Source organism: Sinocyclocheilus rhinocerous, unplaced genomic scaffold (genome assembly GCF_001515625.1).
Source record: "Sinocyclocheilus rhinocerous isolate Xijiao unplaced genomic scaffold, SAMN03320098_v1.1 scaffold1310, whole genome shotgun sequence".
Classification (NCBI taxonomy): Eukaryota; Metazoa; Chordata; class Actinopteri; order Cypriniformes; family Cyprinidae; genus Sinocyclocheilus; species Sinocyclocheilus rhinocerous.
The window spans coordinates 501,032-521,545 of NW_015635534.1; the positions used below are offsets into that span (position 1 = coordinate 501,032).

Genomic DNA, 20,514 nt, shown 5'->3' on the forward strand with positions numbered 1-20,514 from the left:
ATAGTGTGGTAGATATGTGGGGGCGTGTTAGAACGAGCTGTTTTAGGGGGGCGTGGCAGAGTCTTAACTTTGATCAAGAATATCTCTTTGGTTTTGAGACTTTAGTCTTTGCAACTTTACAGATCTTCTTTATGCACCAAGAGCTTGTAACACTCCAAAGAGAAAGGAAAACTTGAAATTGCATCATATGACCCCTTTAAAGATTCCTAAATGCATCTACTTCTGGTAGGCCAAATAAAGTGCTTTTGCTTTCGCACTGAAACACACAGCGTCTCCCTGACATGGCTGCTTTAACACTAACTGCGGTTACTGAAACCACGCCTTCTTTCTTTGCGTGCACATTTGGGCGGCATTATGCTAATATTTCCACATAGTGAGGTAGATATGTGGGGGCGTGTTAGAACGAGCCGTTTTAGGGGGGCGTGGCAGAGTCTTAACTTTGATAAAGAATATCTCTTTGGTTTTGAGACTTTAGTCTTTGCAACTTTAGGGATCTTATCTATGCACAATCAGCTTGTAACACTCCAAAGAGAAAGGAAAACTTGAAATCGCATCATATGACCCCTTTAAAACATCACTTCTGGCCAAAATATATGAGTCCATAATTCATAATAACACTTCATCCAGTGAATGGCACCCATTCACCGCAGAGGATTGGTGAACAAGTGATGTAATGCTACATTTCTCTCAAATCTGTTTTCATGAAGATACAAACCCATCTACACCTTGGATGGCCTGAGGGTGACTACATTTGCAGCAAATGTTCATATTTGATTGAACTTATACTTTAAAATAAGAACATTAATTCCACTATAATATTTATGCTATTAGATGAGAATATAAGGATCGTAATGAAAGGTTGAACTGAGTTCTTAGAAGTATTTTTCATAAAACACTTAGCAAGTTGCTCCATATTGTTATTATTGCAATTTTACATACAGTTTAACAGGTTCTACTGTTAACTTCCTACAATATTTCAAAAAAGCGGTCTTCTCCAATCAGTGTCAATAAACAGCGGGCTCTCATAGTGACAACTTACCCCATATGGTGTTACACTAGCAACTCCAGTCCACAGTTTAAACGTATTCTTGCTTTATTTCAATCTTCTCTACCAATCGTTTTGGTTTCAGAGGACACTTGGCAAACTCTTCGTGTCCTAATTGGTCTCCTGCCGTGACGTCCGCCCTTTAAAACCCACGCGTGCTCAGCGCGTGCTTCACGTTTCTGTCGCACTCGGCGAATGCCATGGCATTTTCTCTTCTCCGCTACTTCTTGTCGGCTCATGGATCTATGGAGTCTAGAAATCAGGACTTTCAGCCCTGGAAGGATTACATGGGTCTGGCGGACATGATCAGAGGCATGCAACGGCCAGCAGAGCAGCCTGACGCGGCCGATGACACCGCCGCCGCCCCCGTGCTCCTGGAGTCTCCAAGCGGCCCGACGCGAGCGCACGGGACCCTGACGACGGAGAAAAGAGACCCGGAACGCGGCAAAAGCACCCGCAGCAGCCCATCCGAGAAGAAGTTCTGCAGCTTCTGCAAACACAACGGAGAGACCGAAGCCGTGTTCACCTCACACTACTTAAAAGACCGCGCCGGAGCCGTGATGTGCCCGTACTTGAGCCAGTACGTGTGTCCCCTGTGCGGAGCCACCGGGGCCAAAGCGCACACCAAGAGATTCTGCCCGCTCGTGGACAAAACCTACAGCTCCGTGTACGCCAAAACAACATGGTGAACCGGACGTTTCTGACCCGTAAAAGATCTGGCCACGGTATACGAGAAGGACATTTTTAGAGTGGTTTTAATATTCAACTTTAATTGTTCAATCCATAATGGCTTGTGTGAGTTTGCATGCATGTGTGCTTTTGTGTTCGATTTGCACGTTTTTTTTTATGTCTTCCTCTTGTGTGCAGTGGTGGTGTTTTTTCACTCTTTTTGTTTTGTCTTTGAACAAACTTGTACACAAGCCAATAGGCTCGCTACAGGTGCAACCACGTGTGAACTAGCTCTTTCTTGTTTAATTTAACTAAAAAAAAAAAATTACATTTTTACTATTTTGTGATACTCTGTGGGTGAAATATATAAGTGCTTTTAATGTTATTTAGGTGTGTTTCTCTTTAAAGCTGCCTATATTTTGCTTTAATATATAACTACCTCAATCTTCTGTTTTTATTTCTCTATTTTCACTACATTTTGGAGAACATGATCATCAGGTTTTGTTCACGTGGCATCAGGAAGTTCATGTACATTTGTTTAAAAATATGATGGTTTACTTTGTGACAAAAGCAAGAAAATGAACAACAGAAACGTGTTCAGTGAACTTTTGGAAACCTGTGTTCATATCACAGCACTTCAGCTGAAATTGGTTCAGTTTGACAATTTTTGTTTTTTTGATGTGTAGTTTTACAAAACATGATTTCACAGAATCAAACACGCACAGCAACAACCAGAAAGATTCATTTTATTTATGCAGAATGTGTTTTGAACAGGAATTTGGACTGATTTATGACTGGAACTTTGACGACCTGTTGCTACGGTTACAACCCTTCAGTCTTGGGGGTCACACCCTGTGATTGACAGAATTACAATGTTTACTACTTTGCTTGAACCTGCTAGGAAAAGTGTTAACTTTGGCTTACTAAAACAGCAACTCTATGCATGTTGTGCCTTTGCTCGAACAAGTGTAACTGAACAGTTGTAAACCAGTGCCTGCTATCTGAACTCATCAGTGCAAATTATTCAGTGCTTTTTTGTCTTTTTTTTTTCTGTCCATTATATCATGCAGTAAAATACGTTCAGAATCTGTTGGTATTATGCCTATATTTCTGAGTGTGGAGCAGAGGTTTTCTGCCTTGTTGCCTAAATCCAATCTGCCTGCGTGCGTCCATCAATAACTGACTGCAAGAAAACATTGAAATTACGGTTTATGGTCAAAACTGTTCTTTACCGTGTTATTTAATAATAAACTTAATAGTGTAAACCACAAAATCAGAATTGTGTTTAAGTGCTCAAAACAAATCCTGACTTACTTCAGAGAGGCAATATCTCTGATTAGGCCACATACAAGCTCTGTGGCATCTTCCAGATCACAGGAGGCTTCTGAGATGGGGAGATCCTCCAAACTGAGCAAAATATAAACCATGAAAATGGACAAAAACACCTTGCGCTGTGCATTAATGTTGTGGACAGTAAAGTCTGAAATTTAACCAACTTCTAGAAACCTAAACAGACCTCCAGTAACATTCAAAGTCAATGGCTTTCACATTTGTCTCACCTCAGAGGGATGTTGTTGAGCTGGGAATCTGTCACCGAGTGCATGGATAAAGGGCTGGAGGGATCCGGTTCAGCGGCAGGACTCCGATGAGGCTCATGAGCATCTCTCAGTAAACTTACATGCTCTGTAAACGACTGAGGATACAACTCAGTTTTAGTAATTTAATGCTGACTTTAAAGGACATGTGAGAGTTTTGGATACCAAAACCTACACTGTAAATTTAAAACTAAAGTCCAATAAAAAAAAACACCAAGTAGTGGTTTTGGTATTTCAAAGGAATATTACACACCAATGACACAGGTTTGATGGCAACCAACACTGATTTCTGTGTCAACTAACACTTTATATTCTGGCCCTTTTCTCACCCAAAGCTATCTTAGAAGTCCTATGGACTACTTTTATTGTGCTTTTATGACTTTTCTAGATCTTAAAAAGCACTTCAGAGAACATTCTGCAGTATATCTTCTTGAAATATGGCTTTGGAATTACGACTGGTTCTTTTAAGTCAGGGGTGTCTATACCTGATCCTGGAGGGACAGTGTCCTTCAGAGTTTAGCTCCAACACATTTCTTCTGAGTCTGAAAAGCTTAATTAACTGGTTCAGGTGTGTTTGATTAGGGCTGGAGCTAAACTCTGCAGGACAATGGCCCTCCAGGAGCAGGTTTGGACACCCCTGCTTGAAATGTACGTTCATCGTTCAAAAGAATAACTCACTTGCCCATCTTCATTATCACCACCCGGTAGAGCTGCAGGTATGGACAAACTCGACACGCTGTTGTCCTCCCAGTCTGCCTTGTTCTCAGCTGTGACAGTGGCGGCAACCTGAGAAAAGTCTGAAGACTCACACTTATCTTCTGTCTCATGGATTACAGGAGGTGCACTGATGGTCTCATCGGCTGCGATGTCCATGAGCTCCACACACTGTTCACTGGTGTGGTCACTAGTAGAGGCGTTCATGTCACATTCACACGGACTGCACTGCTCGGTCTCGTCGCCTCCCGCTACGAGTTCTTCTCCAAACTGGTTAGCAACCTCAGAAGCGGATGCAGAGCCTTCATTGGCCTCTTTGGGAACTTCAAGTGAACCGGCTATCACAACCTCTTCTTGAGCTGAAACATCAGTTGAGTCCTTGCAAACTTCAGCAAAATCGACAGGTACTTCAGTACCAATCTCAGTTGTGACCACATTGCTATCTTCTCTAATGTTGCTTTCAGTAGCATTTTGCTCCATGCATTCAGTTTCATTTTGCTCGAGAGGGTTTAGATCATCAGCATCAGCATGGGATGGGATTGCATTATCAGTTTCATGAGTAACAGGCTCCCTTGACATGCATTTGACCAGTATCTGAACTTCATTCCCAGGCTGCTCCTGTTGCTCTTGTACGGGTGTATCCTCCATTGGGCAGGAGGTTGAGAAGGAGGGCACTGAAACCTCTGACTCAGTGACCTCTTCTTCAACAGAAATCGAGATATCCTTTTTCAAACCGTCACTCGTCATGACCGGCCCTTCATTAGTGATTTCCCCCGCCTCGTTCTCCTGGCTTCCTTCAAACACATTCCCTCTAGTCGGCTGTCCCTTGAGCATCTTCTTCCTTTCTCCAAGCCTGCACATTCCCATCCTCTTTCTTATTTTCCTCTTTACTAGAGGATCTGCTGAACCTGCATCTTCAGGCATCTGAATCTGGTCATATGAGGTCTCCGCTACGATGTCTGAAGACCCTAATTGTTCATCCATCTTGGGTTCAGTGGCTGTATTGCCCTCATGTGACAATTCTCTCTCGGTTTGATGCTCATCGGATGGTAATTCAGAGTCGCAGTCATCTGGGACCTTCTGAGATTGATGATTTGAATTTCTAGTGATTTCACGCTCTTCATCATCTAGCTCTCTATTGGGCTGATCTACATTAATAGCTTCTGTATTCAAAGGTCTAGAGAGAGTGTGCTTGTCGCTTTTGTCGAGTTCTGGGGTTTGTAGTGGGACCGCTGCAGTTTGTTCAATCTCATGAGAGACCTCAGGTGGATTTGTGCCATTTCCAAACTCATTATTATCATAATGGCTTGTTTTCTCTTCCAAGGAACAACACGGATCTACTGGGAATTCTGTTGTCTGAGTGTCTTGTAATGTGCTCTGTCCAGGCTGATGTTCATCCAGCTTGTCTGAGCACAATGCATTGTGGGAATTGTTGTTTTCTGACTCCGGTGTCAGAGTCTGGACATTAAGGTAAAGAGTTAAGTGAACCAACAAACGAAAACACAAATATAACCGCACAGTGACATCAAAGCATATTGTAATTCCTTCCAAATGTTATGTCATAGCATGTAATCGAGAGAGAAATCACCTGATTTTCATCTTCAGACTGGTTTGTTGCTTCAGTGCTTTTCTGTCGTTTTGCTCTGGGCTGCGTCCTCTTAGGGGGTTTGAACTCTGCTAAAAGACATTTAACTGCATCAGCATGTTTACTGACAAATTAAATATGTAATATAGCTCTAATCAAGCTGGTAGTATGAATGACTGGTAATTATGTTTACATGGGTCCAAGGTACCTGTCGTCTTCGATTTTCTTTTGGCCATTGTCTTGTTTTAGTCCAGATTCAACTAAATGAATAAAAGTTCAAACATGTTAATTACACACTTGACTCTTTTAATTGTGCATACTGTAGATGGTTCGTTAAAATGTATTCGTAAATTTTTCCTCTAACCCAGTTTTGTAAAATAAATTCTTATAACCAGTTATAAATAACTTTAACATATCAAATAAACCGTTTAAAACCGTTGTAAATAGCACATAATTAATTTAACAGACAAGTCAAATAAGCGCGAAAGATTCGTGACGCTATTCGTGATGTCATATTTAGTTTGCTATTTCTGCACATTTTCTCAGAGAAAACAAACTATAATAAGACAACCCCTCATAAAGTGTAAAATATGATTTAAAATCTGAATACATCGACACGCTGGCGGTTGAACTAACAGATCCTGGGCTGTGGGGCGTCGTTCCCGCGTGCCGTAAAGCGCGAGCCTCTGTCGTTGCTATGGGAAACCTGGCGAAAAGCAGGAAGTGCTGGAGCTACATTGACGGCAATGCAGATTTGTGTTTATCTCTGTGTTTATGACACTCTGGTGCAAAAACTTCATGACAGGCAGCTTGTTCTTCTCAGCGGAACAGATATTTACCACGTAACCCGCCCTCGGAGGAACATATGATCAAGGTATCGCGTTCAAATGATTAGTAAATAGAGTCTGATGTGAGAATTAGCCTCCTCGCTAGCAGAGACTTTGACTGAATTAGTTGTTTACGTTATGATTTATATTGTGAATGATCCGATATTTATTTTGTGGCTTCGTTGCGCTTTGCCTCTAACAGTTCTGGTGCAAAATCAGCCAAAGATGTGCTTTGGATTAACCTGTAAACACTAGCAGGTTAAATGCTGTTTCCTATTGAGCTTAGACAGTTAATGTAAGGTGATGGAGCTCTGGGAGAAACATGAAACTATTAAATGTGCACATTTGGCCGTTGATTATGTCTGTGCATTGATTATGCAAATACAGACGTCATTATTCACGTAATGATTTAGACGATATGACTCCACTCACTGTCTGGTGTGGTTGGTTGTGGTGTCACTGAAAGGCTGGTGCAGTGGCTGTTTTGTAGTATTATTAATGAATCATTATTTTTCTCACTCCAGGTTTGAAGGACCTGCGGCGAAAATGAGTCGAAGCCGGAACCCTCCGCAGAAGGGCCAGGGGGCCGCCAGGGCCAAACAGGTAATTAACCAGATGAGAGTCAGGACTGTGTCCAGAATCATATGATGAAGTCAGCATGAAATGGGGGGGGAAATCACCCTATTTATTTTCTAAATGCATGTTATAGATCATATTGTGAACTATTCATCTTTGCATTTTTTTTTTTCTTTATAATGTTTAATGATTTGTGGTGATGTAATAAGGACATTTCCAAATATTTAGTGCACTTAATGATTTGTGGTGATGTAATAAGGACATTTCCAAATATTTAGTGCACTTAATGATTTGCATTCACTTTTGAGTGCCACACATATAGGTTCATAAAATGCTTTTGAATCTATAAATCAGTTTTGAGGGTTATTATTGTAAATTAAAACTAAAACCTATTAAAAATTGTCACTTGAAAGAAAATAAACATTAACCGAAATAAAATGTAAAAAAAAGTTTTTTTTAAAATTCATGCTAGTTGCAAAGGCATTATTAAAGCAGCACTATGTAACTTTTGGCGCTCTAGCGGTTAATAAACAGAACTGCACACATCCCGCGGAAGAACATTCCAACCGGAGCTACTTCTCTAAGTTTATGTCTATGGCGATTCACGCAGGTATGTGTTACTCCGCAGCGGTGACGACCCGACCAGGCTACAATAGTCCAAATATAAGTACTTATTATAAGTGTACCGTAGTGATACGGAATAAGACAAAAACGCGGTTTGGAAGATGAATTCATGATGTACTCGCTCATTATATACATTTTGCAAATTTTGAACACAGAAAAAGTTACATAGTGCTGCTTTAAAATGTCATCTTTGAAGTCAGTATGAAATGAAAAACCTATTAAACCTATTAAAAAATGACACTAATAAAATGTAAAAAAAAGTATTTTTTATTCATGCTAGTTGCAAAGGCCACATTTCTAACTGTCCTTTACTTTAACCTGAAGTACCATAATAAAGTAATAAAATAAAAATTGAAAGGAAAATTATTAAAACATGTATAGACATATTAAGTGAATGTAGGTGCGTAAAATGCTTTTGAATTTGCAACAGTTCATATGTAATGTTCAAACAAGCTATAAATATTTAGGCATATTTACATGTATAGACAAAGAATGGCACACAACAAAATGACTAAAACTTTATCTGAAATGAAAAGATAATGTAATTCAAAATATTGATAAAAAACTAAAATAATATCTCCATCCTCACATGTAATCAGATGGGACTGCTGCTGGATTTGGCTCCTGACAGCGGGCTGGATGACTCTGGAGGAAATGATGAGGAGCTGGAGGCGGAGCTTCTGGCATTGATGGGAGGAGGAGGGGGGAGCGGACCAGCGGGCAAGAGACCTGGAGGAAAAGGTGAGGATGTTATGTATTTATGCCGTCTACCAACAGCAAGCCAAACCTTGATCCCTTGCCATCTTTCTGTCTTTTTTGCATCATGTAGCTCCGGTGCCAATGGAGGACATTGAGCGGATGGCAGCGTTTTGTATGAAAGACCTGGACGAGGACGTAGACGATGATGGTGATTTGGAGAACGACGCTGATCTCTTGGTAGGACAAAACCCTTCTTGTCTTTACAGCACTACAGGTGGCACATCAGATGCGATCTTTCTCTCAGGAGCAGGTTTTGATCGAAGTCGTTTTCTATGTTTCAGGCCGAGTTGAGTGAGGTGCTGGAAGACGATAAGGAGCAAGTGGTCAGGAAACCTCCTCCGTCACCAGTGCCTCCTCAACGCTCCAATGCAGCGCCCGCATCCCAGAATGCACCTGCCAGCCTGGAGGCTTGCCTGCAAGAGCGCTTGGACATGTACCAAACAGCCATTACCAATGCCAAGGCCGCGGGCGAGACCAGCAAAGCACGGCGATACGACCGCGGACTGAAGGTGGGACTAGAGCTCCACCCACATCGACTTTTTGATGGCCGATGATAGTGTCTCAGAGCAGGGGTCTTCAGCCCTGTTCCTGGAGAGCCACTGTCCTGCAGAGTTTAGCTGCAACCCTAATCAAACACACCAGAAGCAGCTAATCAAGCTCCTCAAGACTGCGTGAAAATACACCGGCAGGTGTGCTGAAGCAGGGTGGAAATAAACTTTGCAGGAGCAGGGCTGAAGACCTCTGTCTTAGAGAGCAGGGTGGCCAACGTAAAGGTGATATATAACAATTACTGCAATTTAATTTACATAATACTTACCAAAATAATAATTTGAAAACGTATCAATTTGAAGAAAAAAAAAATGAAACTTGATTTTAAAAATCTGTAAAATAAATAATTTATACTGTATTTTATATAGTATATTTGTCTGAGGATTTCTGAGCGGTTAGTAACACATTTCCTGTTTTTAGACTCTACAGTCTATGCTGATGTCAGTTAAAAAGGGGAAGCCCATCAATGAAGATGAGATTCCTCCTGCTGTGGCCACCGGTGGAAAACCCTCTGCTGCTTCGCAGGCCGAGCCAATCACAGAGCAAGAAAAACCTGCTCCAGCAAACACGCCACCGCAGACGGCTAATGTCAAGCCAGTCGCTCCGTCCAAGCCTCAGCTGCTACAGCCGACGGCCGTAACACCCGATACACCAGCCATATCACCCCTCACGCCCGGCCAGCCCAACACACAGCACTCAGGTACACACACACACACAGCACTCAGGTACACACACACACACACACACACTCGCGCTCTGACCTTCTCATTAACTGTCACTGTGAAGCTGTTGCCGTACACATTGTCATGTGTGTTTGTGTGTGTTTCAGAGCTCAAAGCGAGCATATTAAGCAGACAGAGAGAGTATAAGCTGGCAGCCTTAAAGGCCAAGCAGAGCGGAAACACTGAACAAGCCAAACAACTCTACCAAATGTTCAAGGTGAATGAGTTTTGCCAGTTTATGATCATCAGGTCTAATTTGGGTCACAAAGTCACACATTTACACTAATTTCTTTGTTGCCCTACGCATTTTTTTTATGTGCAGTAAGATTCAAAAGTTTGCCATCTGTACGATTATTTATTTTGAAAGATATTAATACTTCTATTCAGCAAGAATGCATTCAATTGATCAAAAGTGCCAGGGTAATTACAGATAAACTGGATATTATAAATAAATTAGAATTAGAATTAGAAAAAAAAACATCATTTTTTTATGTTACTTAAAAAATTAAATAAATGTTAAGTGAGATAAAATATAAAAACCTAAACTTATTGTACTTCAGCTAGTTGCCTAGGCAAGATTTCTCATTTTCATTTAGTTTATCTTGATATACTTAAACTTAAATAAAAATAAATAAAAACTATAGAGACATATTTAAAGAAATAACTGATAAAAAAAACTAATAAAAACAAACAAAATTACTAAAACTTTAACAAAATTAAAAATGAAAATGGAAAATATAAAAATAAAAACGAATTCAAAATATTACAAATAAACTCGATGATACTAAAATAACACAGGTAAAGACATTTCTAATGTTACAAAAAAATTCTGCTGTTATTTTTAACTTTATGGTTATCAAATAAACCTGAATTAAAAACACAGAAATATGAAGCACCTCAACTGATTTCAACAATGATAATAATAATAAACATTTCTTGAGCAGCAAATCAGCATATTAGACTGATTTCTGAAGATCATGTGACACTGAAGACTGGAGTAATGCTGCTGAAAATTCAGCTTTGATCACAGAAATAAATTACATTTTAAAAATACTGTATATTCAAAAAGAAACCAGAAAAATTAAAACACATACTCACCCCAAACGTTTGAACAGAAGTGTAGGTGTGTTATTGTGGATTGTAGATTTATCTGGCTGCACAGCACTAGGTTATCCAACAATTAACAACTGTGAAAATGAACTTTCGCTTGCTCTCCGTCTCTCCTTTCCTCACAGGGATTAGACTCAGTGGTGGAGAGTGTTGACAGACGCGAGTTTGTGGACATCAGCTCACTGCCGCCCCCTCCTGGTACAGATTTACCTCACCGATCTCCACTCACCTCAGTTACATTCTGCTCAGTTCAGTCTGGTTTTGATCTGAAGTGTCTGTCTTTCAGGAGAGGTTGAAGTGCCACGCTCTAACCCTCCTCAGCTGTCCTCTAAAGCAGCCGCCCCTCCTGCTGCCTCCACTGCTGCCCCAGACACAGGTGAGAATGTGTGTGTGTGTGTTAATGTGACGTCCCACTCACACGCATCAAACACAGACATCAGTTATATGTGTGTGTGTTTCAGCTCTCTCTGCTCCTCGGAGCGTCGCCGAGGCCTTACAGCAACGCATGGACAAATACAGAGAAGCCGCAGAGAGCGCCAAGAGCAAAGGAGACGACCGCAAAGCACGCATGCACCAGCGCATAGTCAAGGTAACACACGTGAAGACTCACTTAAATAAGAACCGGTGCTGTTTCTTTAATCTCTCGTGTGTGTGTGTGTGTGTGTGTGTTCGTTCGTTCTTGACCTCAGCAATATCAAGACGCCATTAAATCTCATAAAGCAGGACGGCCTGTGAATTTGGCAGAACTTCCTGTTCCACCAGGTAACACTTGTTTACTTGTGTCTAGCGAAAGCCAAACTTCTGACAAATATAGTAAAATGTCTTGAATGTGCCTCACCAGTGAAAAAGGTTAAGAAATGTACCATATAATGTGTTCATTAAGATCTAAATATATCAGGAGGTGTTTGTAAATGTTACAGCGTGGTGTGCTGATTATTTATATATTTATAATTCAATAATTAATTTAATTATACACACTGCTGTTCAAAGTTTGGGATCAGTAAGATTCTTTTTAGTGTTTATGAAAGTCTCTTCTGCTCACCAAGACTGTATTTGTGTGTTAAAAAAATACAGTAAAAACAGTAATATTGTGAAATACTATTACAACTTAAAAGAACTGTTTTCTATGTGAATATATGTTAAAATATCATTTATTGCTGTGATCAAAGCTGAATTTTCAGCATCATTACTCCAGTCTTCAGTGTCACATGATCTTCAGAAATCAGTATAATATGCTGATTTGCTGCTCAAGAAACATTCCTGATTATCATCAATGTTGAAAACAGTTGTGCTGCTTCAGATTTTTGTGGGAAAAGGTTTTTTTTTTTTTTTTTTTCAGGATTTTTGACAAATAGAAAGTCCAAAAGAACAGCATTTATTTGAAACGGAAATCTTTTGTAATTATTATATTACATATAAATATATATTATATTATATTATATATTTTTTTCTTTTAAAATAAAAAATATTCTGATACCAAACGGCAGTGTGCATTTATAATTATGTAATTAATTATAATATGTAAAACAGATACAGTGTAGTTATTGTTTCTGCACAGAATAAATTTAATTGTAACTTTTTAATTTTACAATTCAGACGTGTTTTCTTGCCGTTCTGAGAAAAAAAGTCATAATTACAAGATCTACAAATTTATAAGAATAACAAAAAAATCACTGTTTTGCAATTTAGAGTTTACTTCTCGTAATTCTCTTTTTGTTTTTGCCATGTATTAAAAGAAAAAGGTAATTGTGACTCTTTATCTCACCATTCTGACTTTTTTTTCTTAGAATTGTGAATTTACAATCTCATAGTATATAGTTTATGCACCTCAGTTTTGACCATGTTAATGTTTGTGCATGTCAGGTTGTCCTCCGCTGCAGGGCACTGAAGGCGGCGAGCAGAATTTTATGGGCGTCCTGGAGACAGCCATGAAGCTGGCCAATCAGGACGCAGATGCCGATGCAGACGAAGAACCACAGAAGGTAGCGTCAAAGACAAAGTTCAGCAGAACCTCTAGAAACTGTGCTTGGGCCTGATTCTTCGTCTCTCTCTGTGTCTGTGTAGCCATCAGCTCAGCCTGCAGTTCAGAAATCCAGAGCTCCCGCTCCTCCGAAAGCCTCGTCCGCCGGCTCCACTAACACCCCCAAACTAGGAGGGAAAGGTAGGTGCGTGTTTATATATCGGCATTAACAGGTACATTGTACTGGCACTGCTGTGTGACGTGTGTGTTGTTGTGCAGCCCAGCAGCAGCTGGATTTCCTGACCATGCGCAGGCAGCAGTTTGTGAAGGCCGCGCTGCGCTCTAAAGAGATGAAGGACATGCAGGGAGCCGCTCAGCACCTGAGAAACGCTAAAGGCCTCGATGCCATGATCACTGCCGCCAAGGCCGGACTTCCTGTGGACATCACCAAGGTTTGTGAATCAGTGATGCACCGAAATTTCATCAGAATTGGTTCTGGAGGGCCAAAGTCATTGACTGAAAGAGTAAAGTTGAATTAGCGCTTCTAGGAAGTTTGTATTTATGAGTTAGGAAGTCCTAATTAAGATGTCAGATGCGTTCAGGTCACTTTGGTTGGAGCAAGATGGCGATGTACCTTTTCTATGAAACGTATACGATTTTTAAACCCCCCTTCTACAAAATGATGAATAAATAATGCACATCAGGTGTGTGTTTGCGTATAATGGCATTTGTGGACAGCTTTGCATCTGTATGTGTGAAAGTGATCAGATGTGTTTGACACAGATCTCAGTGTGTTAGTGTGTTTTATGTATGCTCTGGTGTGCAGGTGCCGGCCGCTCCGGTCAGTGAGGACAACTACAGACTGTCTCATTCACGCTCGTCCGCTCTCTCTCCGCGCGCATCTGAGCAGTACACTCAACTGATGGCACAGCTCAAACAGCAGCACGAGGTTATTACACACACACAAGCGGCTAAACACAGATCTGATCCATGTGAAGCACACACTGAATTCAAGAGAAACGCATGCTTTATTTACAGTCTACATGACTCTCTAACACTTGTTTCCAGAAATGCCTGGCGTACTCGCAGCAGTTCACTCATATGGGGAATGTAGCAGAAACTGCCAGGTGTGTTTTCATTTATTATATTTAGAAAGAAACATCATCAGGTAAGAAGAATTTCCAGGTGTTTGTTTTGAGTGATGAGTGTACACTACTGTTCAAAAGTTTGAGCATTTTTTAAAAGAAATGAATCGTTTTTTTTCAGCAAGGATGCATTGAATTGATCAAAAGTGACAGTAATTACATTTATAATGTTATCGAAGATTTCTATTTCTAATAAATGCTGTTCTTTTGAACTTTCTATTCTTCAAGGAATCCTTAAGGAAAATGTATAAAACTGTTTTCAACATTGATAATAATCACAAATGTTTCTTGAGCAGCAGATCATCATATTATACTGATTTCTGAAGATCAAGTGACACTGAAGACTGGAGTAATGATGCAGAAAATCCAGCTTTGATCACAGGAATACATTACATTTTAACATATATTCACATAGAAAACAGTTATTTTAAATTGCAATATTTCACAATATTACAGTTTTACTGTATTTTTGATCAAATAAATGCAGCCTTGGTGAGCAGAAGAGACTTCTTTCGAAATCATTAAAAAATCCTAACAGCCCCAAACCTTTGAATGGTAGTGTATGAATCAAAAACAGACACATTTGATCATATCTGCCTAAACAAGCATTAAAAATGCAATTTTTTAAAAATCGTATTTTTTATAAATTGTTTTTTTAAGTACTGCTTTTGCTTTTTTTTACTTATTTAATATTTATAAAAAAATTTTTTTTTTTTACATATTAATGGTATAAGTATAAATAAAATAAAAAAAATATTAATTAATATATGTAATAATTATCAGAATCTAACCATAAATACTAACATAAATATTAAATTAAAATATAATTTAGCCTTAAAGTGTATTTGTTTGTGTGTCGTTAGATTTTGCCTACATTGTGGAGACTGAATGCCCCCACATGGATAGTAAAACCTGAGATGAACATTGTGGGAGCAGCAAACAGTCCTCATGAGGAAAACAGATTAATAAACATAGTAAATAAAAAAGAAAAAATGCTAAAGGAGTTGGTTTAAGGATTGCTGCTGAGCTCAGTACAAAAATATTACAAGTAAATGGAAAGCCCCCACGACAGAAAATATGTGTGTGTCTGTGTGTGTGTGTCTCTTGTGTGTCTCTGTGTGCGTGTGTCTGTGTGTGTGTGTGTATGTGTGTCTGTGTGTGTGTGTCTGTATCTGTATCTGTGTGTGTGTGTGTGTGTGTGTGTGTGTGTCTGTGTGTGTGTGTGTCTGTGTGTGTGTGTGTAGGTTTGAGAAGCTGGCTGAGGAATGCATGAGTAATATTGAAGTGCTGAAGAAAGCTCACGCTAAAGGAAGATCGGTTCCCAAATTCCACACAGAGGAGCGCACCTTCAACACCGTCAAGTGAGAACACTTGAAAACACACACACACACAACACATCTGTCAGCACAGTCGTCCTGCAGATTCTCTAAATGTCTTCATGTCTGTGTTTAGGATCTTTCCTACCCTGATGTCCAATGACATGGTGCTGACCGTTGTGAAAGGAATCAACCTGCCCGCTCCTCCAGGTGTGTATGTGAACGTGTGCCTGTGTGCTGCTTGTGTGTCATAATGCTGTAAACACATGGTCTCTGAAATACACTACCATTGAAAAGTTTGGGGGATTTTTTTTTTTTATTCATTTCTTTCAAAAAAAATTTTACTGACCCCAACCTTTTGAACATTAGTGTCTATATAAAATAAAAATAATGAGATTCTGTCACAGATTGGCTGCAAATGTTATTTTCTTTGTTTTCTCCAGGAGTTTCAGCCAACGATCTGGATGCGAGTGTGCGCTTTGAGTTCCCGTTCCCCAGCGCGGTACGCAACACTTTCTCACACACGCACACGCACACACACATGCTATTGGCATCTAACAGGGTGTGTTTGTTTCTTAGGAAGAAGCTCAGAGAGACAAAACCAGCACTGTGAGAAACACCAACTGTCCAGGTACATACACACACACACACACGCGTGCAGGCTGTGTGTTAAACAGGTGGCGGCATTAGCTGACAGTCTGTGTTTTCAGAGTTTAAGGAGCAGTTCAAGCTGAACATCAAGCGAGATCACAGAGGCTTTAAGAGAGTGGTACAGGCCAAAGGCATCAAGTTTGAGGTCGTACACAAAGGGTGAGACTCCTATTAATCAACACTAATAGTGAATCTGACAATAACACGTCCAGATCGCATTCCACCCCAAAAGAAATTACATTAGTAATATTTTTCATAAGATTATTTTTTGGATCATTAATGTTTTTCATGGAAGCTTCTTACCTCCACAGAATAAAACTTAAACAGGGAATTGTGACTTTATATCTCACGATTTTGAATTTTGCTATGAATTCTCACTTTACATCTCACAGTTCAGATGTTCTGAGTTTGCATCGCAAAAATTGCTCTTTTGATCAATTAATTGCTACTTTTTTGGCGAAAATTAACATACATAGTTTTGACAGTGATAATTAAGCAGATTTTCTCCACAAATTCTCATTACTGTTATGTATCTGCGTTGTTTGTTTGTTTTTAGCTTTTTGTTGCAGTCACATTATTTTCAATGATGATTCTCAATGCTGTCATTTTTTTTTACGTTACATTTTTTAATAATTTTTTTTAAAGGAATTTAAAAGAAATCAGCATAAAGGTTTTACTACAATTTAAATAATTAATAATATTTTTTTTTATTTTAATTGTCATGTAATTGGTTTAAATTAATAGTCCTAAAAATAAGCCTAGTTTTCTTTAGGCAAAATAGTTTTTCACTTTTCATACAGGGTTGAAATGTGGTGTCACTATCATTAGCAGTGAGTCTAATAATCGTGTGTGTGTGTGTGTGTCCGCAGCGGTCTCTTCAAGACAGATAAAGTGGTGGGAAGTGCTCAGCTGAAGCTGGAAGCTCTTGAGAACCAGTGTGAGATCAGAGAGATCATTGATGTGAGTGATTCACACAAACTCACACACACGTGTCACATGCACAGGAGCGCTGGTGTCCCATGAGGCTGTGCTGCTGTTGCAGGTGTTGGACGGACGCAAGGCGACGGGAGGCAAGCTGGAGGTGCGAGTGAAGATCCGCGAGCCGCTGTCTGGAGTTCAGCTGCAGCCGGTGACGGAGAAGTGGCTCGTCATCGACCCGCTCACACCTTCACCGGAGAAGGACCGAGAGCGGGAGAAAGACAGAGACCGGGAGAAAAGCAGGGAAAAGGAACGGGTATGAGACGCCAATTAGTGCTGTTTATATCACACACAGGATGTGTTCTTGCATACAAACACAGTTGGACAGAAACCACATAAAGCATTTTATTTCCAGCAGGCTCCTCCTCCAAGATCCAAACCCGGGAACGATCACGACAGGAACTCTAAACCAAGGTAACACGAAAGCTGATCGTACGGCACTGATTTCCTGTCGCTCGGTGAGTGTGTTTAACACGTGTCTCTGGTTGGTTTCAGCTCGTCTCCTCCGCAGTATAAGCTGCACAGCTTCAGTCTGCTTCAGCACGACAAAGAGAGACTGGAGTGGAAGGTGTGTGTCAGTGATAGGATTGAGCTGTTGACTGGATATAGAGTGTATCGGGAGTCATTTTGTGCGTCTCTTTAGATCAACGATTATAAGAAGAACAGACGAGAGCCATCAGAGCTGATCAAGCAGCACATGGACGTCTGTCAGCGACTGCAGTGGCAGAAATCATACCTGGAGAAACACCCGGCAGCACTGACAGGTGCCACATGCAATTAGAAAACTCTTAATTAAGCTGCAAATTATGTCATAATAATAATTATCATTAATTATCAATTATCGCAGGGTCATAATATTACTGTTTTTACTGTATCAAACGAATGCAGACTTGTTGAACAGAAGAGACTTCTTTCAGAAACATTAAAACATCCCGAACTTTTGATACAGTAAAAGAGAAAAACACCCAAAAACCTAACTTCAGTGTTCTGTGACGTGACATGTGGCCAAGTATGGTGACCCATACTCGGAATTAGTGCTCTGCATTTATCCCATCCAAAGTGCACACACACACAGCAGTGAACACCGTTAACACACATCCGGAGCAGTGGGCAGCCATTTATGCTGCGGCGCCCGGGGAGCAGTTGGGGGTTCGGTGCCTTGCTCAAGGGCACCTCAGTCGTGGTATTGAAGGTGGGAGAGAGCGCTGTACATTCACTCCCCCCACCTACAATCCCTACCGGTACGAGACTCGAACCCGCAACCTTTGGGTTACGAGTCCGACTCTCTAACCATTAGCCCCCCCCTCCCCCGACTCTAACCATAAACTGCCCTATTTTACTAGATGTTTATTTTGTTACGAATGAGAACATAAAATGCTGGGAAAAATACTGATTGATGATTCAAATTAATCTGTGAATCCTTTTTAAATATTTCATTTAAATGAACCTTCTAAATAAACTGATTCACTTCAATGAATTGGACTTTCCAGTGCTACATATTAAAAACATTCAAGAGCAAAACAGACCATCATTAATGTACTATATCTCTCTGTCTGTCTCAGAATATGAAAATGTGCTGCGGAAGTTTGTTCACGGTCTGTCAGATTCAGTCAAAATGTTTTCCAGCCAAGGCAACAGGGTGAGCAAACCACACACACACACACTCCGACGTTAGCTGTTCTGCGCAAACGCATTGATAAGCTGTGAGCTGTCTATTTTTGTTCTCATTTCACTCAGATATGCTTGACATTACTGAAGTAAAATGGGTTCCGAATGTCACTTCATGTTGACATGAAACACTCATGCATTTGCGCAGATGTTTCATCAAAAACAAACACAGCAGAAGCTGGATGTCACTTTTGTGAAGTCATTTCGACATTTTTAAATCAGTCATTTAGATTAAAGCTAAAGAGCTGTTCTGGTTTCTCAGGATGCAGCAAAAGACGCCCTCGGCCGACTAAAGATGGTGGAGAACGAGGTGAATAATAAAGCCTGCCGTGTCTGCTTCAGTCGCATCTCCATGTGAACTCACTGTCGTCTTTTTCATCGTCTCTCTCTCACAGCTGGAGTCGGTCAGGAAAAAACGGGCCATCAGAGAGTGAAGAAACGCGCCGAGTGACGTGACTGTCTGCTGGAAAACTCTTCACACTTCTGAAATCATGAGAATAGAAATGAATCGTGACAGATATAAAGGAGCTGCAGAGGGAAACACAACGAAACACTACACACACACATGCAATTAAGCACCTTTTGCATTGCTGCACTTCATTACTCTGCACTCCAGACCATCAAAACATTCCCCAATTTGTCTTTTGTAAGGAGAGACGTCTGAATGTTTCGAGTGAGATCAAACTTGTCTCACCTCATGCAAAAATAAACATCAGTCAAACACTAAAGGGGAAATCTCACAAAACCCATCAACAACATGATCACATTTATTTAGCCCCCAAAAAGAACGAGATTAGAAATTTTTGTTAAATATTTTAGGACCATTAAGATATTTTTGCATTGAGATTTTTTAATGACAATTAAAAATACACACATTCTCAATGTTTATATAAATTATATATGTATATATAAATATATAATAAAAATAAATATTAAGAATAAGTGGATTTTATATATATATATATATATTAGTGCTGTCAAACGATTAATCGCATCCAAAATAAAAGTTTTTGTTTACATAATATGTGTGTGTACTATGTATATTTATGTATATAAAAAAGACACACACATGCATGTATATATTTAAGAAAAATTTTGTTTATAAAATATATTTATATATAATAATATAAATATATACATGTAAATATTTTCAAAATATATACTGAATGTGTGTGTATTTATATATACATAATAAACACAGTACACACATATATTATGTAAACAAAAACTTTTATTTTGGATGCGATTAATCGTTTGACAGCACTAATATATATATATATAATTCTTTTGTCAAATATGACATTTCCCCATGCAATGTTTTGTGCATATATATAACATAAATAAATAAAATAACGGTTATCAGAGAACAGGATTACATACGGTCATTCATTCCCTCTGACAGTTTCATGCATGTACCTAGCACTACAAAAGCGAAATAGTTCTTTTTATTTGAACCCAGTTTTGTCTTCCATCTCCTCCTATCTGACATGGCTCAGCCTAACCTCTCTTTCACATATACGTGCTGTTAATCTGCAGTCTTTACAGTAATCTGTGTCCTCCAGTATTCCCAGATTAGGATAATGCCACTGCACGGCCGTGATATGGGAATAATCTCAGCACTCCAGCGAAGATGTTCAAGTGTGTGTTAGATGGAGGAGATGCAGATAATATCCCATAATCGTGGATTATCCACACCCCGATGCTTCGTGAGAGGAAATGAAGCGGGGCTCATTGTGCGGGTGTTTCGGGTGGAGGACGGAGTCCATGTGTGCCTGTGTGTGTTTTGGGTCTGTTTGGTTTGATAAGATGGAATGAGAGGTTTTGTATCCGGGTGATAATGTGTGATGTTGTGTTATTGGAGATGTGGTCATTCATATGCTGAGATCAGCATGTTTTTAGGGAAGCTGTCGCCTCTTCTTTTTTTTTTTTCTTCCCTGCTTGTCTGTTTCAGAGTCATAGGGCATCAACTTTAACCCCTGACTGACACAGTCCAAACCCCTTGTTGTTTGTGTAGAGAAGAT

General features: G+C 39.9%; 3 protein-coding genes across 5 annotated transcripts; 2 read left to right on the forward strand and 1 right to left on the reverse strand.

Annotated features, from left to right (window-relative positions):
* Positions 1–1,214: 1,214 nt before the first annotated feature.
* Positions 1,215–2,007, forward strand: LOC107747150 (nanos homolog 3-like). The gene has a single exon (XM_016561581.1). It carries the CDS (start codon positions 1,246–1,248, stop codon positions 1,732–1,734), a length of 489 nt encoding a protein of 162 aa, XP_016417067.1. The 5' UTR covers positions 1,215–1,245; the 3' UTR covers positions 1,735–2,007.
* Positions 2,008–2,391: 384 nt separating this feature from the next.
* Positions 2,392–6,267, reverse strand: LOC107747151 (uncharacterized). The gene is made up of 7 exons (XM_016561582.1): positions 6,219–6,267; positions 5,817–5,868; positions 5,612–5,697; positions 3,988–5,481; positions 3,274–3,407; positions 3,029–3,121; positions 2,392–2,897 (listed from the first exon to the last, which is right to left on the reverse strand). The coding sequence occupies exons 2-7, from the start codon at positions 5,842–5,844 to the stop codon at positions 2,795–2,797; spliced, it is 1,938 nt and encodes a 645-aa protein (XP_016417068.1). The 5' UTR covers positions 5,845–5,868; positions 6,219–6,267; the 3' UTR covers positions 2,392–2,794.
* Positions 4,372–19,079, forward strand: cc2d1a (coiled-coil and C2 domain containing 1A). 3 transcript variants are annotated; one of them, XM_016561577.1, is made up of 29 exons: positions 4,372–4,427; positions 6,960–7,038; positions 8,235–8,376; positions 8,465–8,571; positions 8,676–8,903; positions 9,364–9,643; positions 9,773–9,882; positions 10,901–10,973; positions 11,062–11,151; positions 11,237–11,364; positions 11,465–11,537; positions 12,639–12,757; positions 12,840–12,936; positions 13,015–13,187; positions 13,562–13,684; positions 13,804–13,862; positions 15,125–15,241; positions 15,333–15,406; positions 15,640–15,698; positions 15,776–15,827; positions 15,907–16,006; positions 16,717–16,807; positions 16,890–17,081; positions 17,181–17,239; positions 17,321–17,393; positions 17,469–17,589; positions 18,388–18,464; positions 18,756–18,803; positions 18,889–19,079. In XM_016561577.1, the coding sequence occupies exons 2-29, from the start codon at positions 6,982–6,984 to the stop codon at positions 18,925–18,927; spliced, it is 2,961 nt and encodes a 986-aa protein (XP_016417063.1). In that variant the 5' UTR covers positions 4,372–4,427; positions 6,960–6,981; the 3' UTR covers positions 18,928–19,079. The 3 variants fall into 3 exon arrangements, with proteins under 3 accessions (XP_016417063.1, XP_016417062.1, XP_016417064.1); XM_016561576.1 differs by lacking the exon at positions 4,372–4,427 and adding an exon at positions 6,309–6,482; XM_016561578.1 differs by lacking the exon at positions 4,372–4,427 and adding an exon at positions 6,309–6,482 and having other exon boundaries at positions 17,184–17,239.
* The last annotated feature ends 1,435 nt before the right edge of the window (positions 19,080–20,514 follow it).

Excerpts from the sequence above, each read along its gene's own strand:
- LOC107747150 (XM_016561581.1), top strand. The coding sequence starts at position 1,246 with ATGGCATTTTCTCTTCTCCGCTACTTCTTGTCGGCTCATGGATCTATG.
- cc2d1a (XM_016561577.1), top strand. The coding sequence starts at position 6,982 with ATGAGTCGAAGCCGGAACCCTCCGCAGAAGGGCCAGGGGGCCGCCAGG. Across the intron at positions 15,407-15,639 it reads CAACCTGCCCGCTCCTCCAG|GAGTTTCAGCCAACGATCTG; the intron begins GTGTGTATGTGA and ends TGTTTTCTCCAG. Across the intron at positions 16,007-16,716 it reads TTTGAGGTCGTACACAAAGG|CGGTCTCTTCAAGACAGATA; the intron begins GTGAGACTCCTA and ends GTGTGTCCGCAG.
- LOC107747151 (XM_016561582.1), bottom strand. The coding sequence starts at position 5,844 with ATGGCCAAAAGAAAATCGAAGACGACAG. Across the intron at positions 5,482-5,611 it reads AGTCTGAAGATGAAAATCAG|ACTCTGACACCGGAGTCAGA; the intron begins GTGATTTCTCTC and ends CTTAATGTCCAG. Across the intron at positions 3,408-3,987 it reads GTGATAATGAAGATGGGCAA|TCGTTTACAGAGCATGTAAG; the intron begins GTGAGTTATTCT and ends TTGTATCCTCAG.